Consider the following 20,986-nt stretch of genomic DNA (forward strand, 5'->3'; position numbering starts at 1 on the left):
CTGCCATCAAAGCAGCCTCAAAATGCAGCAGGTTGAGAAGCTCACAGAGGATTTGAGTGAGTAAAAAGACAAAGTGGTACCTTCTCACTTCCATTCTCCTGGCCCAGAATGGACACTGAGAGTCCCTGTTAGGCTCAGACACTAGATGTACTGAACTAATGGCTTCTCGAAAAGGGAACTCGGCCCCCTCCAGCTCCATCGTCCCCAAAATTGATAATCCACTATGAGTTACTTCCTCAGAAGCACAGAGGTGATAATAAGTCATATTAGGATAGTACTTTTCAGTATACGTTATCGCTCTTCATCTTAAAAAATTCTGTAGGGGGCGCCTGGGTGGCTCAGTCATTGAGCGTCTGCCTTCGGCTCGGGTCATGATCCCAGGGTCCTGGGATCGAGCCCCGCATCGGGTTCCCTGCTCCGCGGGAAGCCTGCTTCTCCCTCTCCCACTCCCCCTGCTTGTGTTCCCTCTCTCGCTGTGTCTCTCTCTGTTCTTAAAAAAAAAAAAAAAAATTCTGTGGGTCAGGCGCCTGGGTGGCTCAGTCGTTAAGCGTCTGCCTTCGGCTCAGGTCATGATCCCAGGGTCCTGGGATCGAGCCCCACATCGGGTTCCCTGCTCAGTGGGGAGCCTGCTTCTCCCTCTCCCACTCCCCCTGCTTGTGTTCCCTCTCTCGCTGCGTCTCCCTCTGTCAACTACATAAATAAAATCTTTAAAAAAAAAAAAATTCTGTGGGTCAGCCTCACTTTGCCTCCCTCGGTGTACCCAGAATATCGCACATTACTCAGTAAAGATTTCTGGAATTAAACATCACTATAAACCACAGAGTGAGGTAAATGAATATGTCCCACAAATGAATAAAAAAGAGAGTGACATGAATGAATCAGTGAGTGAGTGAATGAGGCATTATTTCCATTTAATGGATGACAAAAAACCAAGACTCAGAGAAGTTAATGGTCATATAGCCTAGAAGTCGACAAAACGTAATGGGTTCCCTCCAGTCCCTGGTCCATCTGTCTTTCCACTCTTGCAAGTTACCCTTCTAGGAGGATGCTCTCTGCTACAGACATATGGTACTCTGTTAAAGGGGGAGATCACACCCTGAGTCTGCAGGCCGGGCAGCGGAAGGAGTGGGGGGAAAGAAGGGGTAAAACACCAACCTTAACAAAATACAGACCTTTTCTGAGATCCTCAGCCACACCTCCGTCACTTCACACTCAGAGAGACAACAGCCCTCACTACCAAAAAGCTCTTCCTTAACATGCACCTGTAAACAATCCCCATCTCTTTACGACTTACACTTAATAGAAGTCAAGAGTAAGTATGTAAGGGCCCGTCCTACGCCTCAAGACACTTGTAAATGACTCATCAACCTGCCTCCTCTGCTCCAGGTCGAACCATCCCAACATGATATTTTTATCCTGTCCTCATAATTCTTATTTCTATTGGATTAACCTAGACCCTAAGCTCCACAGGGCAAAGACCAAGCTCGGGGCTGTGCACAGCTATCCACCCTCCTCCACAACGAGGAGCCCAGAAAAGGCCTCTGCCAGTGCTCAGATAATGCCGAGTGGGCTGACGGCCTCGTGGTCTCCACGCTGCACCCCCACGGTATGCTGTGCTTCAGTTCCCAGGGAGCGCCAGGTTGCCGGCACACGGCCCACTGTGCTCTCCAGGTGAATCTGGGCAAACATCCCATACTCGCCCATCTTTGTGCTCCCACAGAGTTTTTTTTCCTCCAGGCACAGGTTCTGCACTGATCAGTCCTCTCTGACTTCTCCAAGACATGACTTCCTAAAAGAACAGAATAAAATGGGAGGAGTCCCTAAAACTGCCAAAGTTGCTGGTTACATCACTGTCTCACCTATAAAGATGGTCCTTCCATGTGAGTGGTTTTGGATTCTCTCCCTACTTTAAAACAGCGTAATAATAATAATGAGAAGGACGAGAAGCAAGGAGGGGAAAAGGCAGAATGGACAGCGGAGGCAGGGAGGAAGGAAAGAAGGGTTGAAATGTACAGAAAACGTCTCCTTATCTAGCCCCGTTCTGAGTCCTTCACACCAGTGCTTCTCGAACGGTAATATGCCTACAAGTCACCCAGCACAACGTAGGTCACAATGCAGACTGTGATTCAGGAAGTCTGGAGTAGAACCTGAGATTCTGCCTTTCTAACCAGCTCCCAGAAAACACCCCTGGCTGCTGACCCACAGCCCACACTTTGGGGAGCAAGGTTTTACAAGCACTATCTCACTGATAGATGAGAAGACCAATAGAAGGTTAATGACTCGGCTCAGGGTCCGACTGCTAACGAATGGCAGAGCCAGGATTCAACCCCAGGCATTCTGATTTCAGAGCCAAAGCTCAGCGAGACACCAGCTCCACGGGCTCCCAAGTTCCACCCTGTTAGCAAGCTAGCCAGTGCTGGCCCTGCTCCCCGGTCCATCCTGGGGGGCACCAATCATAACGTCACACCACTCTGGGTGCAAAGGCAGCAAGTCCTACCCTTCCTGAAACCTTCCCTGGTTGATTCTGATCTTCCGGTGGACACGATCTCTGCAGAGCTCCTTGGCCAATGTGGCTGCACCTGAGTACCTTTGCAAACTATGTCAGGAGAGGGCGGAAACAGAGACGCGGGGAGGCTCAAGATAAACAATACCTATTGTCTCCTTTCATCAACCAGACTATCAGAGAAAAAGACGGCATTCCTTTTGGAATGCAGCCGCCAGTCCTCACGGAATCACACTTGCTACCAGTTCATCGGGACATTATTCATTTTTTTTTTCTGTTGAAATGCAAACCTTCCGGGATTCCAGCTTCCAGATCCGTCCCTTTTTAATATACTGAATATGCATGACTTGGCCATTCTTCAACACACACACAGCTCCTCGCTTACACTGGTCCCTTCCCTTCTGGACAGCTGACAGGGCCTTACAAACTGTGCTCCCGCTCTTCTCTCAAGAAAGTCGGGGTTGCTACGACGCCCGCACCACCAACTCCAGCCTCCGAGTCATAATTTATTTCTGCGTTAACATTTCACATCAGAACATCTCCGTTTCAGCTGCCAAGTCTTTAATGTAGCCTGTGTGCGGACGGGGGGTAAATCTCTGCCACTCCCATTTATTATCTCCGAGCATGGCATTTCCTTCCCGTGTAATCTTATCGTGTATTTCATTACAGAATGGTGTATCGCGTCCCATGTTCAATGGCTTCTCGGTAAGACACACCCAGATAGTTAGAGTGAGAATGGGGTTTGGGCAGACAGGCCATATGTGGGGAGACCAACCACCCAGGGTGACCCCCGGCCTGAGGAGGCTCCCAGGACGCAGGGCTTTGAGGGCAAAAACCCAGACGAGTGGGTCCCGTTGGCAACATGACACCTCACACAGCGGGCACATGATCAGGTCTCGGGAGCCACCACTGCGTGACCTCAAGCAGGCCACTTCATGTCTCCAGGCTCCTGTTTGTCCAGCAAAGCCATAATACAACGGTTAAGGTCTTTTACCTGTCTCGTAAAAAAATATTATCTAGACAAAGAGTTTTTTAAATGTATAAAAAGGCTAAGGAGGATTTCTCAACACAGTAGGGCCCAGAGCGGTGTCTGGTGCTCAAAAGGGGTAGCCATGAAGGGGTGTGCGGGCCGTGACTGCGCTGAGTATATACACAGGTGCCTCGGGGCCTCACGGGACCAACAGCATCCATACGCTGCCGTCTGTGCTCGCAAACCCTGGTCGCATTTATAAATAGGCCAAAGCCACTGCCCCAAAAAAAGTCCAGCCCTGCTCCAGAGCACGACATCCAAACTGGCTGTCAATGACCACGGTTTCCCACCCGCCCCTGCTCAGCAGCCATCCTGGACAAAAGCTCTACATTATAGCCCTTCTACGGCCCTCCCTGTCTGTGGCTGTCTCCACTGAACCCACTAGAAAGCAGCCACTGGTGCTCCCTCCAAGCACCTACCTAGGAGCACATCCAAGCCGGACAGCGGATACCCAGAGAGGGATCTCACAGAGACCAGGTCTATACTCAAGAATGCCAAGTTTCAGGTGCCTGGGTGGCTCAGTTGGTTAAGCGACTGCCTTCGGCTCAGGTCATGATCCTGGAGTCCCAGGATCGAGTCCCGCATCGGGCTCCCTGCTCGACAGGGAGTCCGCTTCTCCCTCTGACCCTCCTCCCTCTCATGCTGTCTCTCATTCTCTCTCTCTCAAATAAATAAATAAAATCTTTAAAAAAAAAAAAAAAAAAAAGAATGCCGAGTTTCCTTCGGGCTGATGTGACAGTGCTAGGAAATTCACCAGGAGGTTCCCTCTGGCCAGAGCGCAGAGTGAACAAAGCTCCACGTGGTGTTTCTTTGTCCACAGGTTTCACCCTGGCCACATCTGTCCCTGACCCCAGGCAGGGGCTGGCCCTCTTCCCACAAGGGGACGTCTGGAGCCAGGGCCACACACATGGGACCCAAGGACCAGCTCTGGCCCTTGTATAGGTTGTACTTGGCCCGCCCAGTATTTGTACAAACGATACATGAGCTGCCACCTTGTAAGACTCTGCAGTTTTCACGTAAAAACCCAGACCTCTGAGCTTCTCTCGGAAATCAGATCTGGCAAGGCCGGGCCCTACACGGCAACCGGAACTGAGACCGATGACAACAGCCCCTCCCAAGCACCAAATCCCTTCTACTTCTCAGTGCCTCACGGACACAGAGACCAAGGATCAATCACCGCGTTCAAATTAACAGGTGAATGCTTCTTGAACCTGCATCTCTATCAAAGTGGGAAAATGACACATTGGCCCAGGAGGCCACACACTTCAAGAAAAATGGGAGAGACCATTTTCCTCCCTGGAAGAAAGAGCGTGGTGAACTGGGAGGCAGGCTTCTCCTGCCACTACCCACCTGGTCTCTCACGGGCCTCTGAGTCTGTGACCCTTGGTGTCTCGTCTTCAAAGTACCTAAACTCTTAAACGCTATATAGAAAGCCAACCGTGAAAACCGAGAATATGAGCACATCAGAGTCAAGAACCCACCCCACTGGAAGGGGTCCCATCGCGCTCTGGGGCGGACAGGCAGCTCTGCCCGGAATGTGCTTCTGGCATTTTGCGGAGCAGACCCAACAATCCAGATCAAACCCGATCACTTGATAAAAGTAATCACACATCACACGGATCTCATTGCAAAATGGCCTGCACCACCCTCTGTTCGGCAAACGAGGGGTATTTATTATTGTTCAGATTCTCTTCCCTGTTGTAAAATGTATCCCATCCATTCATTCTCTAATTACCCACACTATTTTTTTACTGGCATGATAACCCCGCCAGATTCCAAGAGGGCATGTTGGTGGCCTCACAGAGGAGCGCCCAGACCAGCACCAATACTTACATCACTGCTCCTGGGCCTCGCCAGGGCCAGGCTGTCCCGGGCCAAGGCCACGATCACGTTGCTTTTCTCTCCAGCCCAGTGCACCACCATCTGATTGTGGGAATCATTCAGACTAACCTGAAAGAGATCAAACCGACACAGGAATTAGGACCCACGATGAGTGAGGGCCACGATATTCTAAAGCAAGACTCTCTCTCCTCCTTTGTCACTCAGAAACAGCTAAGATTCTGAGATCTGGAGCACAGGGCCAGGCTGGCCTATTTTTCCCCCAGTGCAGATTCCATAAGACACAACTTCCCCAAGAAGAAATACAAATTCCCTGCTATTTTGGATATAAGTGGATTGCAAAAAAATCTTCTCAGGCTCTCTCTGGCATAACCAGTGACTTTCTTATTCTTGTCTTTTGCGTAATCAATCTCCGGTTACTTTCATCCCTAACCCATACGGGGTCATGCACTCCCCTAAGGCCTTGAAACCGAAACAGACACATCTTCCTCATTCAGAAAGAGTGCACAGGCCAGAAAGACCACAGGCTTTCAAACCTCCGTTCAATCTGGTGCCCTGTCTGGCTGACAGGTGACATGGCTCATCCTGAGCGCCTCGCAAGAAGGAACAAGAGAAAAACATCACGGTACAAGTTTTATTTAATTAGTTTTGAAGGGTCCCAAGTAAGGAAATATTTTCCAGGACTCCCCAGAAATGACCTTCGAATTCTTGCTAACAGTAGTTCCTAGACTTCTGGGGTTTGTAAACCAGTAAGATGAAAATTAATTAAAAAGGCCAGCAGAGGATTGGTTGGCCAACTCCATTTTGCCAGGTAAGGACATGAACAAAAACAGCCACTGTGTCGAGCCGGACTTGCTGTTCTCTGAACCGGTTTCCTCTGCTCCCTGAAGACATAGCAGACTCGTGCCCAGGCTCTGCCTTGCCGTGGGGTGTGGCCTGACTTCTGGCCTCAGAACATGAGGGAAGGTGGTCAGGGCCACCAGCCCCAGCCCCTGCCAGCCCTCTGCCTCTTCCCCATCCGCAGGCCCCATTCAGGGCTCCAGAGCCCCAGGTGAGGGTGGAACCACAAGGAGGAAGGAGCCCACGTCGCCAATGAGAAAGCCCTCCACTAGTCAGTAACACTCGCTTTGAACTCCTTACAATTAGGGGATCCATTCATGCCACTGAACTTCTGGGATCCGTCCGTTATGCAGCTAGCCCTCCTAAGCAACATGACCACCGTTATCACTGTCATTTTTTATTTTTATTTTTTTTTAAAGATTTTATTTATTTATTTGTCAGAGAGACAGAGAGCACAAGCAGGGGGAGCAGCAGGCAGAGGGAGAAGCAGGCTCCCCGCTGAGCAGGGAGCCCGATGCAGGACTCGATCCCAGGATCCTGGGATCATGACCTGAGCCGAAGGCAGACGCTTAACGACTGAGCCACCCAGGCGCCCAATCACCGTCATTTTTTAAAGAAAGGACAGTTAAACACCGAAAACTGAATAAGGATCTCAGAATAAGAACAGTTCTTTTAGACAGTTTTGCTTTATGAAAAACTAACTCCATTCCTTTTATTCTCCCTCTTTCAACCAGACATGGACAGACAGTCCGAGGGCCAGCATCTCAGAAGCCCTGAGCTCACATTTCACCTACTCTGTGTGAAGAGCAAACCGATGACCGTAAGAAAAAAAATTCCGAGAGCTGTTGTTAACAGTCAGAATCAGGACAAAGCTCCCCGCCCCCCCCCCAAATCAGAAACATGCACTCTCCCTCTTGCTGAGCAGTGTCTGGGAGAAGCCTCTTCCACCAGCCTCTCCAACCTCGGCTGTCTGGGGCACATGTAGAAGGAAATCAAGCTTCTGGGCTCCAAGGAGCCTCCGCACAATCCCACCTGCATATCCCCCCACCACCCTCCCCTTTTGGGCTGATGCAAAGTCCAAGCCTGAGCTGATGGGGCCCTCTGAGCTGCCTTCCCGTGGAGGTTCTGTGGCAGAAAACCCTCCCCACACCTCCTTTCTCCTTTCTGTTCTGTCCCGCCACCGCCCTGACTTTCCCCAACCCCCTCCTCGAGGTGCTCTCAGATGTCACAAGGGAGAAGGCAGACACCTGTGCCACAAACTTGGCAGACAAGATGACAAAGGAGCGGATCCTTAACTACCCTGCTCTGACCCTGGAGCACCTGTGTTTCATTTGATCCAGGATCCAAATGCTTTTGGAAAATATCTGAAATGAGACTTCTGTAAAGAGAAAGACCTTTTGGTATTTTTTAGGAAAATACGTCATTCCAAAATGTCCCTTCTCGTTCCCAGAGAGATGTCCAGGTGGGCATCAAGAGAGAAGGACGAATGAAAAATAGAAGTAAGTAAATAATGTAACCGAGAATGCTACAGAGGAAAGCAGCGGAGACAATCTCCACCAGCAGCTCATGAGGCCTTACTCCAGCCTTCCCATTCTCCCACCACTCGCCCTCCAGCTCATGCTGCTGGGAAGAATCTAGAAGCATCTACAAATCAGAAGCCCAATAGCACAAGCACCCTGGGAATTCAGGCTAAAAGTCTTTGCCCTCCAAAGACATTCTCGCCCTTAGAACCAGAGGGGAATAAATAGTGAACGTATGCGAACATCGATAACGATAAAGGATTCGGCACCTGGAAGAATCACCCGAGTTCTCAGGGTCTGGCATGAAAGAGCCCACCAACACTTGACTCGGACAACCTCAGAACGGTCCCCCTGGCAGGTGACAATCTGAACAGGTTACAGAGCCTCCAGTGACGAGAGTGGGAAAGAGGTCTCAATGCTACGTGCTGAAGTCTTTCTCCTTAGAGGACACGAGATTTATGAGGCCCCTCAACCAATCCTAACAGAGATGAAGGGGTGAGAGCAGTGCAAAGGACAAGCATCAGAACGTCCAAGGGCTTTCTGACAAAGGAAGCCAAAGGCAAGCTTGGTGAAACACCTTTAAAAAAAATAAATAAAGGACTTGATAAATGAGACACAGTTAATTGGAGATGTCAAAGCAGCAGGGAGGGGCCCGATGCCTCCCCTCAGAAGGCAGAGAAAAATCACATGCCACCAAAATCTCCACACACAAAAACTGCATCATCAGCAACCCACAGCATCCGGAGGTACCCGAAGCTTCGGCCTGGCTCACTGGCAGTCGTTAATGCCCCAAAGGTCACCCGGCTGGGGCTCCCAAACCCAGCTGACAGAACCACCCCAGACCTACCGATTCAGATTCCTCTCTGACTGGGGCCCAGGAATTCCTGTTTTTAAAAGAGACGCTCCGGGTGTCCGTAATGCAGCTTATCTGGGGAGCAGTGAATCTAGTCCGTTCCCCTTCCTACTGGGACTACCTGGGATCCAACTGGTGGGAGCCGGAAGACTCACTGTTTGGGAGAGAGGCTGTCTTTGGGTATTTGGGGTAGTTGGTAAAACTCCATGATCTGATATACGCCATGATGTGGACAAACCTCAAAAACACCACGCTACTGAAAGAAGCCAGACACAAAAGGTCACAATATTGCCTGATTCCACGTACATGAAAGATCCAGAATCAGTAAGTCCATATAGATGGAAAGCAGACTGGTGGTTGCCAGGGCCTGGGGGGAAAGGGAACCTGGGGAGTTACCATTTCACAGGTAAGGGGTTCTATTTTAGAGTGATGGAACTGGGCAGGGGGGTGATCGTACAACACCGTGAATGGACTATACACGCCACCGCATCGTTCACGTGAAAGCAGTTAATGTTATGTGAATTTCATCTCAATAATTTTTTTTAAAAGCCTGTATCTGTGACCTGTAAAGAACATCATATTTCTGAGGTGCTGATCTAATACCGAGGAGCTCCCACTCTTAAGAAATGCTTCTTTCAGCTCATCTCGATCTTCTCTGCTACCAAAATAATGCAGCCCGAATGAGTCATACTGGAGGCAGGCTGAGGAGTGGGTCTCTGGCCAAAGCAATCCTTCAAAGCGCCGTCAGCAGCATCTGCAGAACCATGGCATCCCTGCAGGCCGCCGGGTCCCTGCTCGCTGGTCCCTGGTCCCCGGCTGGAGAAATGGCCACAAGCTCGGGGCCAGCATCCACTTCCAGCTCCCAACAATCGTCACCACCCCCACACTGAACACCCCTCGGTCCAAGCCACCCCCATGCTGTCTCTCAGCCCCCCAGCACACCCTGGCCTACCAAAGAGGTCAAATGATTTTCCTCATTATTCAGAGTGAGAATAAGAATCTGCTGCCACCCAAGCCCCAAGCTCTGGGTTGTTATAAATAGAAGGGAGGACAAATAAATTGCTTGTTGTATGGAGGTACTGATTGCTCATGCATTCACTTACTGATGAAGGCACTGAGGCCTACTGAGTGCCAGGCACTCTTTGAGGCTCGTAAATAATTTCTCCCCTTGTCAAGGGTACACAGAGCACTTCTGGGGGAAATCGGTGTCGCAAGTCTGACCGGTGATAAGATATTTACAATAAAACCGTCAAAATCTGTGTACTCAATTGAGGCTTACTCAGGAGGATGGGGTCCTTAATGGAACAGGCCCCACATCATCTCCATTCATTCCTTCTGCCATTACCTCTCGCAAATTAGTCAAACCCGAAGATCAGGATGTCCTAGACACCCACAGCCTGTGGTCCTCAACACTCCTACACAGCTTCTTTCCAGAACACAGGACGAGGAGGACAAACAAGGCAGTCTGGTTCACTCCTCTGCCTCGCTAGCAGGGAAATACGAAGAAGCATTTTTAAAATTCTGCAACGAAGTATAAAACAAATACCACGTCCTTCAATTTCGAGGACAGAGGCAGCTGCTGAATCCCCTGAACATCAGGGCAGGCCTCAGGAAACCAAAGACAGACTCCCGAGGCCCAAGAATAACAAGGTTTTCTCAGACCATCCATTTGCACGACCTAAATGCTAGGTATGCAAACGGCCCCTCCGTGTCCCCATTCAGTATAGTGTCCTCACTATATTTAGCAGGCTCATTACCCTCCCTGGGTGCTCCACCTCTGAAGGAGAGCTGGAATCTAGTTTAAGAACTCCCCACAGACAGCCCCTGCTCAGGGAGTGTCTGCTCAAGCATTTGACTTGGGTTTGCTCAAGATGCTTCACCCACAGAACTCATTAACTACTCTGCTGAGAAATTCAGGCTGCCCATTTTACAGATGAGCAAATAAAGAGAGAATGACCATGGATGATAAAAGTGAGCATTTCACCACCATCTCCCTTAACTGTAGTCATGAGCTCTCTTTAGAAGACAGGTAGGTATGTAGGTAGGTAGATGTCTTTTGCTTTCTCTCTACCAAAAGAATCGTATTTTCACTGACTTACAATACCAGTTCAGAGAGATTTACCTTTATTTCTGATCAATCCTGGGCAAGGAGAATCTAGCCACCCCTGACCTCTATATGTGGCAGCCCCTCCTGAGGAACCCCACTTTGTCATTTAGCAAATAGCAGCTTTGCTAATTCTGGAAGGTCTCCCTATTAAAAAGAACCTGTGAACAATCTCTGTCATGAAAATAATCACCCCTTAATTTACCAGCTGGTAAGTAAGAAAAAGAAGAAAACATCGGACCAAAAGGAACCTCAGAGAACATCTAAACCAACTTCCACATTTTGCAGATGAGGTTAAGCCCACAGAAAGAGTCAGAGGTGCTGTTCCACACGACCCCAGAGCAGGGCATACAGGCAGAGGCTACAACAAGCCCCAAACTGGGCTCTGTTAATCGGCTGCTGAGCACCTGAGCCCGGGTTAGCCTCAAATGAGGATTCACCTATGAACCCAAGCCATTTCCAAGAGCTCTGCAGGATGGCTTCACAACTACCACTTTCTCTGTCCTTCCTCTTTGGGTCTGCAGTTTCACCGTAAATAGCCCCCAACCTCATTCATTCATAAATATTTACTGAGCACTTATTATGCAGCAGACACTACGCTGGCTGTTAGGAAATAGGATTTCTGGGGGCAGGGGCATAACTTCGTGTGGGGGAAAGGGTGTGACTGCCCAAATACTGGAGACATGACCGACAGCAGGTACCACAGGGTAAGGGGAGAGGAGCTGGGGGAAATGGGATGGAGGAGAAAGATCCAGACCCAGGCAAGAGCAGAGCAAAAGCCAGAAACAGGGGAGACATGGGGACTGTCAGATTTGAAAAGCTACAAGAAAATTAGTGTAGCCAGGAAAGCCAAGGGGAGGGTAAAATTATAGGAGATCTCTAGGTTTTCAAGGGGGAAAAGAGAGTTCACAGCAAACAGGCTGTGGGTCCCTGGCTGAGAGCAAAGCTTTCACTGGAATATTTACAAGAGGCAAATGTACCACAGGACACTGGAGATGAGTCAGAGGCCTGGGTTTGAGTCTTGGTCTCTAGGACTCATTAGCTGCAAAACCTTTGGTACGTCGCTACACCTTTTTGGAGCCTCAAAATACCCATCTGTGAAAAGAGAAGGAGGATAATTCTTATCTTCCTGATTTTATGGGACTGTGAGAAGCATCCAATGAGAGGTTATCTGTGAATATATTTCATAAACTTCAAAATGCTGAAACATCACTTCCTTTTGTTGTTGGTCTATTATTTATACCAAAAGAAGTCATTCCTCGCAAAATGGCTCCATATAAAAAATTAACGTCAACATCACCAGGGCTGGGACCCAGAGGCCGACGGGGTTCCTGACGCTCCGGCGTACAGGTGGCACTGACTTCTAGCACTTTCCTTGCCCCAAAGGAACACATTTAAATCCCGCATCGAGCCCTCACCTTCCCGGTGGCTTCCTTACCACACCGAGGGAAGCTAATGGAGAGCAGAACACATCCCACCCAACAGCACGGCTGATTCCCCAGTAATGCGAGATGCCCTCTAAGTTGCAGGAGGGCAAGGCGCCCGCTGGAAGGCCCCCCGCACCTCTCTGTTAGCTCGACCCCTCCCCCAGCTCAGAGCAGACAGGACTTTCACCCCGTCCGAGTCCATCTCTCCTTCATCTGTCTCCTCTGGAGATTCATGGCCTTGTTTCTGCAAGAGCCCTTCCATCACCACCAGCAGCCAGATGCCTTGCCCAATCCAGCGAGCCTCGTGCACAGTGAACTGCAGGATTTTTTTTAAACTTCTCAGTGAGAGAACTTCAGGGGACTAAATACATACAGAGGAGGTAAGGCCAGGGGCCCGGTCTCCCGTTACACAAAGAATGGTTTCAAACACTTCAAGTGTCCCCAAACACTCGCACGGTTTCCCAGGCCACTCACCCACCTCCTCTCTGTCCCCACGCCCTGCCATCAGCTGGTTCTTCTGTGGGGATCCTTGGGCAGGCCAGCACTGGCCTTTCTTCCCAGGTCCCCAGGCCAATCCACATGGAACCACTGTCTAAGCATGCATCCCCTGGGCTAACGAGAAACAGGGTCCTCTACCATCTGGACCCCGACCCCATCCACAGCCCATCTCATAGGCACCCACTTGAGTGTCCACAAGGACAGCCTCCAAAGTAGTCTGACCCAAGGCTGCTTTGAACCCCAGCCCTCCAAGCTCAATGAGATCATCCCAGCTTTTCCCAATTTCTTCTGGACACAGACGTTTCCCAGGAGTTCAAAACAGAGTAAAATGGATTTCACCCCAGTACCAACTGGCGTCTTAAATTCCCAATTCAAGACCCACTCAACGGCTCAAACCCACATCTATTTAACCTAAGAATCACCCTAACCCCTTCCCCACTTCGATCCATAGTTATTCGGGGGAAAAAATTTTCTACTGAACAGGTTAGGCTCTTTTCTAAGTAACAGAAGTAATATTACTCACTTTCTTCATTTAAAAAACCAAAAAAGGGGGATGGGGAGAATAATACACAGCACGTTGGCCCCCACGCGGCCCAAAACGCCTATGATACAAGTACATCTTTTTATTGCCCTTGTCTGCCACTCGGATTTGGGACATAATCACATCAGCCTGCCTTTCTGAGAATTCGTAGCTGGGTTTTTAATCTAATTCAGGGGACTGGAGATAAATCATCGTGAAGGGTCCCGATTTTCCGAGCCAAGAGCTTGCAGCGGCATGCTAAGTTATGGGGCCGGCCGGGGGGGGAGGGGGGACCATGCAGTGATGAAGACCACACGCCCCGTGCTGTTTGTCTTCATGCCAGCCTGCAGGGTCGCAGGGATGAAAGACAGACCCAGCTCCGCTGCGGTAAGTCAATAAGTGCACAGGAAGCAGAGGGCAGGGGCGGGGAGGAGATGGCTACATCTTTCACTGCTCAACAGCCATGCGGGGTCTGCGCACCACGCCGGCAAGGCCTGGGCCAAGGGAGCTGTGTGTGCCAGGCCACCTCAAAAGTGAAGGCACAGGGGCGCCCATGGGTGGCTCAGTCAGTGAAGCGTCTACTTCAGCTCAGGTCATGATGCCAGGGTCCTGGGATCGAGCCCCGCATCGGGCTCCCTGCCACTCCCCCTGCTTGGGCTCTCTTGCACACTCTCTCTCTCTGTCAAATAAATAAATAAAATCTTAAAAAAAAAAGAAAAAGTGAAGGCACCGAGGTCAGCTTTCATCACCCAAGGATGGAAGGAGGCAACCGTGCAGAGGTCCCCCCCCCGCCCCAACCAGATGAACACTGAACCCACTGCATCCTCCACGGCCACTGATGTGTTCCGACCTACCTAGGAGAGGCCACTGTTTTCCAGACACCCAACCTGGCAGTCCACAGCCACCAACATCTGGCTTCAGACTACAGCCCTCCAGTCTTGTTTTTCCCCCCGCTGTCTGTGGTGAGAACAAATGCAGGCCTTTGCTGGAAATACAGCGTCTCTCCTGGGTGAAGCAGAGGTTGCCCAGCACTGGAGAAAGCAGGCCTCCCGCCACCCGTTAAAGCTACGCCTTCCAACACGGTATCCAAGGGCCACACGGGGCCATTTCAACTTCAATTTAAATTCATTAAAATTAAGTGAAAGAAAATAAACGGAATTCTTCGGTCATACCAGCCACATTTCAAGTCTTGCACTGCCATGTTTGCTAGTCGGCACGCTGGGCCACGCAGATACAGAGCTTCTCCCGCACCGAAGAAAGAGTTGTCAAAGAGCTGTGTTAGCAGATCCGCCGTGAGCCCAGGAAGACCGGGTCTTCCCGCCCTTGGCTGCAGCAGGGACACGATCATGGAGGTCAACATTCTTATTAACAGTGACCCAGTGGGTAACAGAATTTTGTGCTTATTTTTAACTCCCCACCACGGTCCTAACTGTTATGAAGCCCTATTTTTATGGGACCCACCCCAAAATGCACAGAGCATTCCTCATGTGATAATAAAAAACTGGGGGTCTCACAATGAGGTAGGAAACAACCCAAATCTTGATGCTAATCAGCCACCGACCCTGCCTTCTCTGATTTATAGCATTATCAGCCACTTCAGTGCTAGAAGGCTGCCCATGCCACTTCTTCGAAGGCCCTAGGCCCACAGGTCGATAAACCAATAAATTAGGTCGAAATTAACTGGGGCTCATTTTAAACTGAGGGAAATTGATTCTTGCATCTACGTGGCTGGACTGAATATGCCCTGTGCCAATGGATTTGGGTGTACCTAGAGAATACGTAGGAAGGTTCTGTACTCAACAAAGAAAATGCCTTACCCCTAGCAGCCCAGACCACTTCTGAAGAAACACTAATCCTCAAATATTCAAACCAAAATGTAGCCAGCTCTCTTTTCCTTTGCATCACAACTAATTCTTAAAAAATGGAAGAAAAGTTAGTGTAATACCTCAGCTTGAATCTATTTCTGTGCAGTGAACTCTCAATTATCCATATCTGAATTACTGTCGAAAATTCTAAACACCAAACTGGCTTTCCCTGAACACATTTATGCCAGCCATTTCACAGATCAGCTACTCGAAGAATGCAAGCTCATTTTAATATTCACCTAAGCAAAATTTAATCAGGAAGGTAAACTGGCGCTTTAATAAAAAGTCTAAATAGGAGCACCTGGGTGGCTCAGTCGTTCAGCATCTGCCTTCGGCTCAGGTCGTAATCCCAGGGTCCTGGGATCGGAGCCCCGCATCAGGCTCCCTGCTCCGCGGGAAGCCTACTTCTCCCTCTCCCACTCCCCCTGCTTGTGTTCCCTCTCTCGCTGTGTCTCTCTCTGTCAAATAAATAAAATCTTTAAAAAAAAAAAAAAAAAGACTAAATAAATATGCAGCAAAGGCAAATAGGTTACTTTTTGGATTAACCTCCCCTCCAGATTATTAGAAGGTTCCTGTCTGTCTGCTACAGGGGACAGGACACGGCTGACTCCATCCATCTCTGGCTCTGGGATTAAACAATGACAACACAAAGATGGCTGTCATCTCTAAGGAGGAACAGACCAAAAATACGACAATGAAATGACCCAACGACATCCGCCTTTGGCTTTGGGATATTAGCTGCGGTTAGGATCTGCGTCCTGGATCCCAGGTCTCAAAGCAATCGACTAAACATACCATTAACTTTATTTTACAGAACATAAAGAAAACATTCTCAAAAGGAACGCAAGGTCTTGAAGACCACCAAGATCCTTGGTCTCTAGGTTCTGACATTCTCACAGACCTGAGCTCTTCATCTCTAGGGAACTGCTCTCCAGCAGCCTGCCTGGCCACCAGGGCTACAAGGCGGCTTTCCTGGCCTGCAGGAACCCTCACAATGCGATGAGCATGAGTTTTCTTTTCCCGGGGCCTGGACGAAAAGTAACAACCTATCCCACACTATGACCCCTCACATAACTCCCTACCTTTTGACAGTCAAATGCCATAAATACATTGTGGAGCCAGAGTTAACCTCATTATTCATGCTCTCAGGGCCCATGGATCACAGAAAGCCACTGATATTACAAATTCCAAATTTTCTGTACCTCTGTGCCATACACGCACAGAATGTTTCTGGAAAGACATACAGAAAAACGGAGGACAGTGGTTGCCAACTGAGAAGAGGCAGCACATAGGGGACGCGAGAGGGAAGGAAATTTACTTCTCACCATATTCTTGTACAAATTTTAACTTATAGGCATGTATTACCCCCTGAAGGCTAAATAAACACGTTGGACGCCTTTTCGTTTCATCTGTTTACATTGCCCATCTCCTCACCCCTCCTCCGTCCCCTTTTCCTCCCATTCCTTCCACCTCTCACAGCCTCTGCCCACCATGCGCCAAGATGTACAAGCTCTTGATGAACTAAATGGTAGCCAGAGACTGAGCAAAGAGCCCCATGCGGTAAGAAGAGACGCCAAGTGGAACCAGGAAGTTTTTCAAGGTCACGTCCTTTACCGAGCCAACCCAACACACCTAGCAACTCTTCACCTACATGGAAGCCAATGTGAAACAGCAAATGCTTTGCCTTCTCATCTTCTGGAAGTAAACAGGTCAAGCATCCTAACTTCAGAATCAACCAGCCAATTCTTTCCCAAGCAAGTGTATCTGTAAGAATCTACTCTAAAGAGATCTAAAGCTGCACAGTATTCCACCCCCAAAGGAGGCTCTTTGTCCCAGGGCCTTGTGCTGTAACAGACACTTTACTTTCAGTCTCAATTCAGGACACTGAATACTCCCTGGCCTCTAAAAAGCAGGAATTATGAAGAGAGAGAGCTCATTGGAAGGAAAATAAACCTGTAAATCCTGTTAGGCTTTGCGCTTCATTCCAAAGGATTTTTCCCCAAAACAATACCATTAGCAATACCATGATGGCCCTAAAAGGGAGGATTCTGTACAACAGAATCCCAGTTCTTTATTCAAAATAACCCCCAGGACAGCACAGCAAAATCAGGACTCCACGATCCTCACCACCGCGAGAGCCAACTCATTTTCACTCTCTGTCTGTGGGCTCGCCGTGATCCTCCTTATAAATCCCTTTTCTGTAATTTGGATGTGCTTCCTACCCTCCAGGCTTCTCTTCTTCCAAGTGGGCAGTCGGTCCACAAATATTCATTAAGGGCCTCCCAAGTGCCAGTCACAGAGAAGAGAAAGGCTTGATCCATGCCCTCAAGGAGCAAACAGGGAGATGAGACAAACAAGCAATTATAACACAAGGCTGTTAGTGCTGTAACCAAGCTCAAAAGAACTCTTCCCACTGGAGCCTGGGAATCCTAGGAGATGTTCCTTGGATGCTGAAGAAGAGAACAGAGGTTCTGCAAGCAAAGACCGGAGTGGGGAAGACCATCTCAGGCAGAGGAAAAGCATGCATGATGATACAGAGGCATGGAGTGAACACAAAGTCAGGAAGAAACTCAGTGTGGCAAGAATTACGGAATCCCCCTTCTTGGACTTGGCCCCTTTTAGAAGGGGCTCAACTTCTAAACTCTGAACTTGGGCAGAAAAGTCTTAATATCTGATAGCAACTTGTTTTCGCCACTATTACCAGACTTTACTATTACAAACATGTCTGTACAGAATCATGGCAGAAACCAGTCTCCCACGTTAGAGAACGTGAGGACGACTGTGATCACAAGAACCGTGCCTAGTTTACTCCATAGGTTAGTGGAACCAAAGAAAAAGAACCGACCGACATGCCAACACAGGGCTCTAAGGAGTGCAGTTGGTAGCTCCCTGCAAAGCCCTCCTGGCTCCTCCTGGAAGCTGGTGGCCTTTAACAGCACCCCTCCAGCCTCTGCTTCCAGCCCTAATCTGCGTTGCCAGGCAGCCTCTTAACCTCACTCAGAGGTCAGAGGGCAAGAAGCTGCAGAGTGTCTGAGCCCACTGACCTTAGCCCTCCATCTCCGGTGCCTTCCCGTATCACAAACCTCTAACACCCCACTGTAGAGCTACAGCTGCTTTATTGTGTCCACGTGTATTTGCTCCTGTCCAGCACATGTCTGTATCTCCATCTGTTTTACCTACTCCCTACGTTGTAAACTTTCCGAAAGCAGGGATGAAAAATTCCCCACCCTCCCTCCTTGGCACGCCCATCTCTATTCAGAACCACACTCCCTTCAAGCGATACTGTGGGAGAACATTGCAATTCCTTAAGTTTTAGAAGTTAAAGGGGAGGGGGATGGAATGGAACTTGGCTTAGAGCTAGAAGCAGAATGGCCCATATAATTTATAGCCTGCACCCTGACACTTGAGAGTGAAGACAGTGCTCTCATAAGCAGCAGGGACAACTTATAAACTAGGTCTGGCCCAGGGAAAACAGAGGCAAATGGTCACCCTTGTTAGAAAGGTCATTCCAAATAGAAGAGTTATTCCAGAGCTCCAAGAGGGGCACACCAAACTCCTTCAGTCCCTGACTCTTGTGCCTGAAGCCTAAAGGGGCTTGTGGCAGAAAGCCCAGGACCAGGAAGTTCTTCCTTCTGTCTAACTCAGATCCTTAAAGATTCAAGTCGATCCCTCTTTTATTAACCTCAGGGCCTCAGAGAAAATGCTGCCCTGGGCCTTCAGCCTTGGTAGGAATTCCTCATTACGAGTTCGACTGCTAGCTCTCCATCCTTCAACTGAACCAAATTCAATCTGGCTGGCTCAGAAATAGAAAAGCCAAGGGTTTGGGAGTCGTTCCCAATGAGAACACAGTTCATCTTTAACTTGCCCCACGTCCCCAGGAGCCCTCACAAGCCAAACCCAAGGAAGAAATGGTACCTGTATGCACACTGTTGAGACTAGGATGCTCTGCCCTTATCCAAAACTACCCCTGCAGGGGACCTGAGCTCCAGGAAGAATGGACTCCCACCCCTCCCCGCTCCCAGCCCCCAGAGAGCTGGCTCAAGCCCACCGCAGAGCTGGGTGGCCGGGAAGACTCCATGAACAAGGCAGTCCCTCTTTTTCCCTCCCCTACTCAACATCAGGATGCTGCTATCCTGGTTGAGAGCAAGGACCTTGCTGTCTTCTTTTCCACATACAAAAAGAAGTCTCTGATGGGGGTGGGGAGGGCAAGAAGGTCGGGACCCACACACAAACAGAGCAGGCAGGCTCCAGCAGCTTTTGCCCACAGCAGTTACCTGCCCCTCAGCACACGCTCTTTCCCAGGGCCTGGTAGTAGATGGAAGTCAAGTGCTCCCACCCACTTGCCACCATCCCCTACCCACTAATTTATAGCCATTTATTTATTTTAGAAAAGAATTATTTAGGGAGCATTGTATAAAGAGAGGGCAACTATTTGATCACCCAAAGGTCACTGAGCCAACAAAAACTAAACAGGCAACCCTGCCCCACGTGACCTTGGGCTAGTCACTTCGCCTCTCCCGGCTTGCGTTTTTTTCATCAACAAAATGGTATAATCAGTGAGATGGTTTATAAGGTTCTTCCTGGCTCCAAGAGTTGAATATTTAAATCTATGTATTTCCTGAAGAAAGGGCTAAAGAAAATCAGTGTAGAGAGGCAGAATTCAGATTAACCTTTTAACTTCTGCTTTAACTGGTAAAATTTTGACTCTAGAAACTGTGCAAATTACCATCTCCTCTGGTCCCACTTTTTCTTTCCCACTGACCTTCTAGTTTTGCTGATGTCAATCTTAACCACAGGGCTCGGAGTCTCATGAGGCAATAACCCGGTCAAATTAATTTTGCCAATGCTGATACTAACCAACAAACTGGGTCTGTTATTCCTAGCAGTAAGTCTGGCCATAAAAGTGAAATTCATGTTACTTATGATCTAATAAGCCCATTGCCTGGACAGAAATAAATCACTCACTGAATAACAATGCCCACCAAATTCTTGCAGCCTTTCAAATCCCTAAGTGCCATGAGTTAATATTCTTGTCCAAAAATAAAGTCAGTATCTCAAAGGGGAAGGTGGAATGGATAGACCCCCCCCAACAAACAACAACAAAATCCAGCCCTTACACACACACACACACACACGTACACACGCGCCTCTCCCTGTGACCAGACCAAGATAGTCCCGCTTTCAGGTTTGCCCACCTTAACTGTGGTTAAAAATGGTTAAGTATGGAGTCCCCCTCCCTTTACTGCTTTGGGTAAGTACACTGCAGGCTACTCGCCTCCACTGCCAACTGACGGTACACTAAAGAAACCTCGTTTTTCATCCACATGTAAAATGAAGCTGCACCCCTCCTCTACCTGCTGGAAACTACGCGGGTGTGCACACACCCTGGGCAAATGGGCACTGCACCCCGCGAGTTACCTGGAAGGCGTCTGCTAAAATCGACAGAAAGGAGGAAAGATCAATGCAATTCAAGTGCGGACGGTCACACTCATGTGGGGGGGGAGGGGGGACAAACGCAAGCCGGGAAGTCCCCAGCGGTGCCTGCACCTGGGAGGCGACCGCATAGGATGGATGCGGGGCTGAGGAAGTGCGGGGAGAGGAAAGAGCTGGGGGAAGGCGGGTGGCCGGCCGCTCACCTGTCCGTACACCTTGATGGGCTCCGGCTGCAGGGCAGCGCTCCGTCTCCTCCGGAGTGGCTTCTCGTCCGCTCCCCGGGGCCCCCAGCGCGCCCACAGCCGCAGCTCGCGCGGCTCGCCCTGCACCACGCGGAAGCCCCGGTCCTGGGGCAGGGGCGCGCGGCCGCCGTGCAGCGTCTGCGTCCACACCTCGCACAGAGCCCCGGGCGGCAGCAGCGCGACCAGGGTGAATAGGAAGGGGAGTCGCGACTCCCTCCTGCTGCTCCGTGTCGCCATGTTCGGGCGAACGCTGCCGCAGGTGGCGCCGCCGCCAGGAGAGAATGTGCAGCGCGAGGCCGGGACGGCGGCTGG

The 20,986-nt window shown here is 49.7% G+C and overlaps 1 protein-coding gene across 1 annotated transcript in view; it reads right to left on the reverse strand.

Moving 5' to 3' along the window:
* Positions 1–20,974, reverse strand: part of SORL1 (sortilin related receptor 1) — a 152,108-nt gene extending 131,134 nt beyond the window's left edge. Inside the window, exons 1-2 of the mRNA XM_036088009.2 lie at positions 20,636–20,974; positions 5,367–5,483 (exon numbers count right to left, since the gene is read on the reverse strand). Coding sequence (XP_035943902.1) covers positions 5,367–5,483; positions 20,636–20,911 — 393 coding nt within the window. The 5' untranslated portion in view covers positions 20,912–20,974. The remainder of the gene's footprint in view (positions 1–5,366; positions 5,484–20,635) is intronic.
* Positions 20,975–20,986: the final 12 nt, after the last annotated feature.

Source organism: Halichoerus grypus, chromosome 11, assembly GCF_964656455.1.
Source record: "Halichoerus grypus chromosome 11, mHalGry1.hap1.1, whole genome shotgun sequence".
Taxonomy (NCBI): Eukaryota; Metazoa; Chordata; class Mammalia; order Carnivora; family Phocidae; genus Halichoerus; species Halichoerus grypus.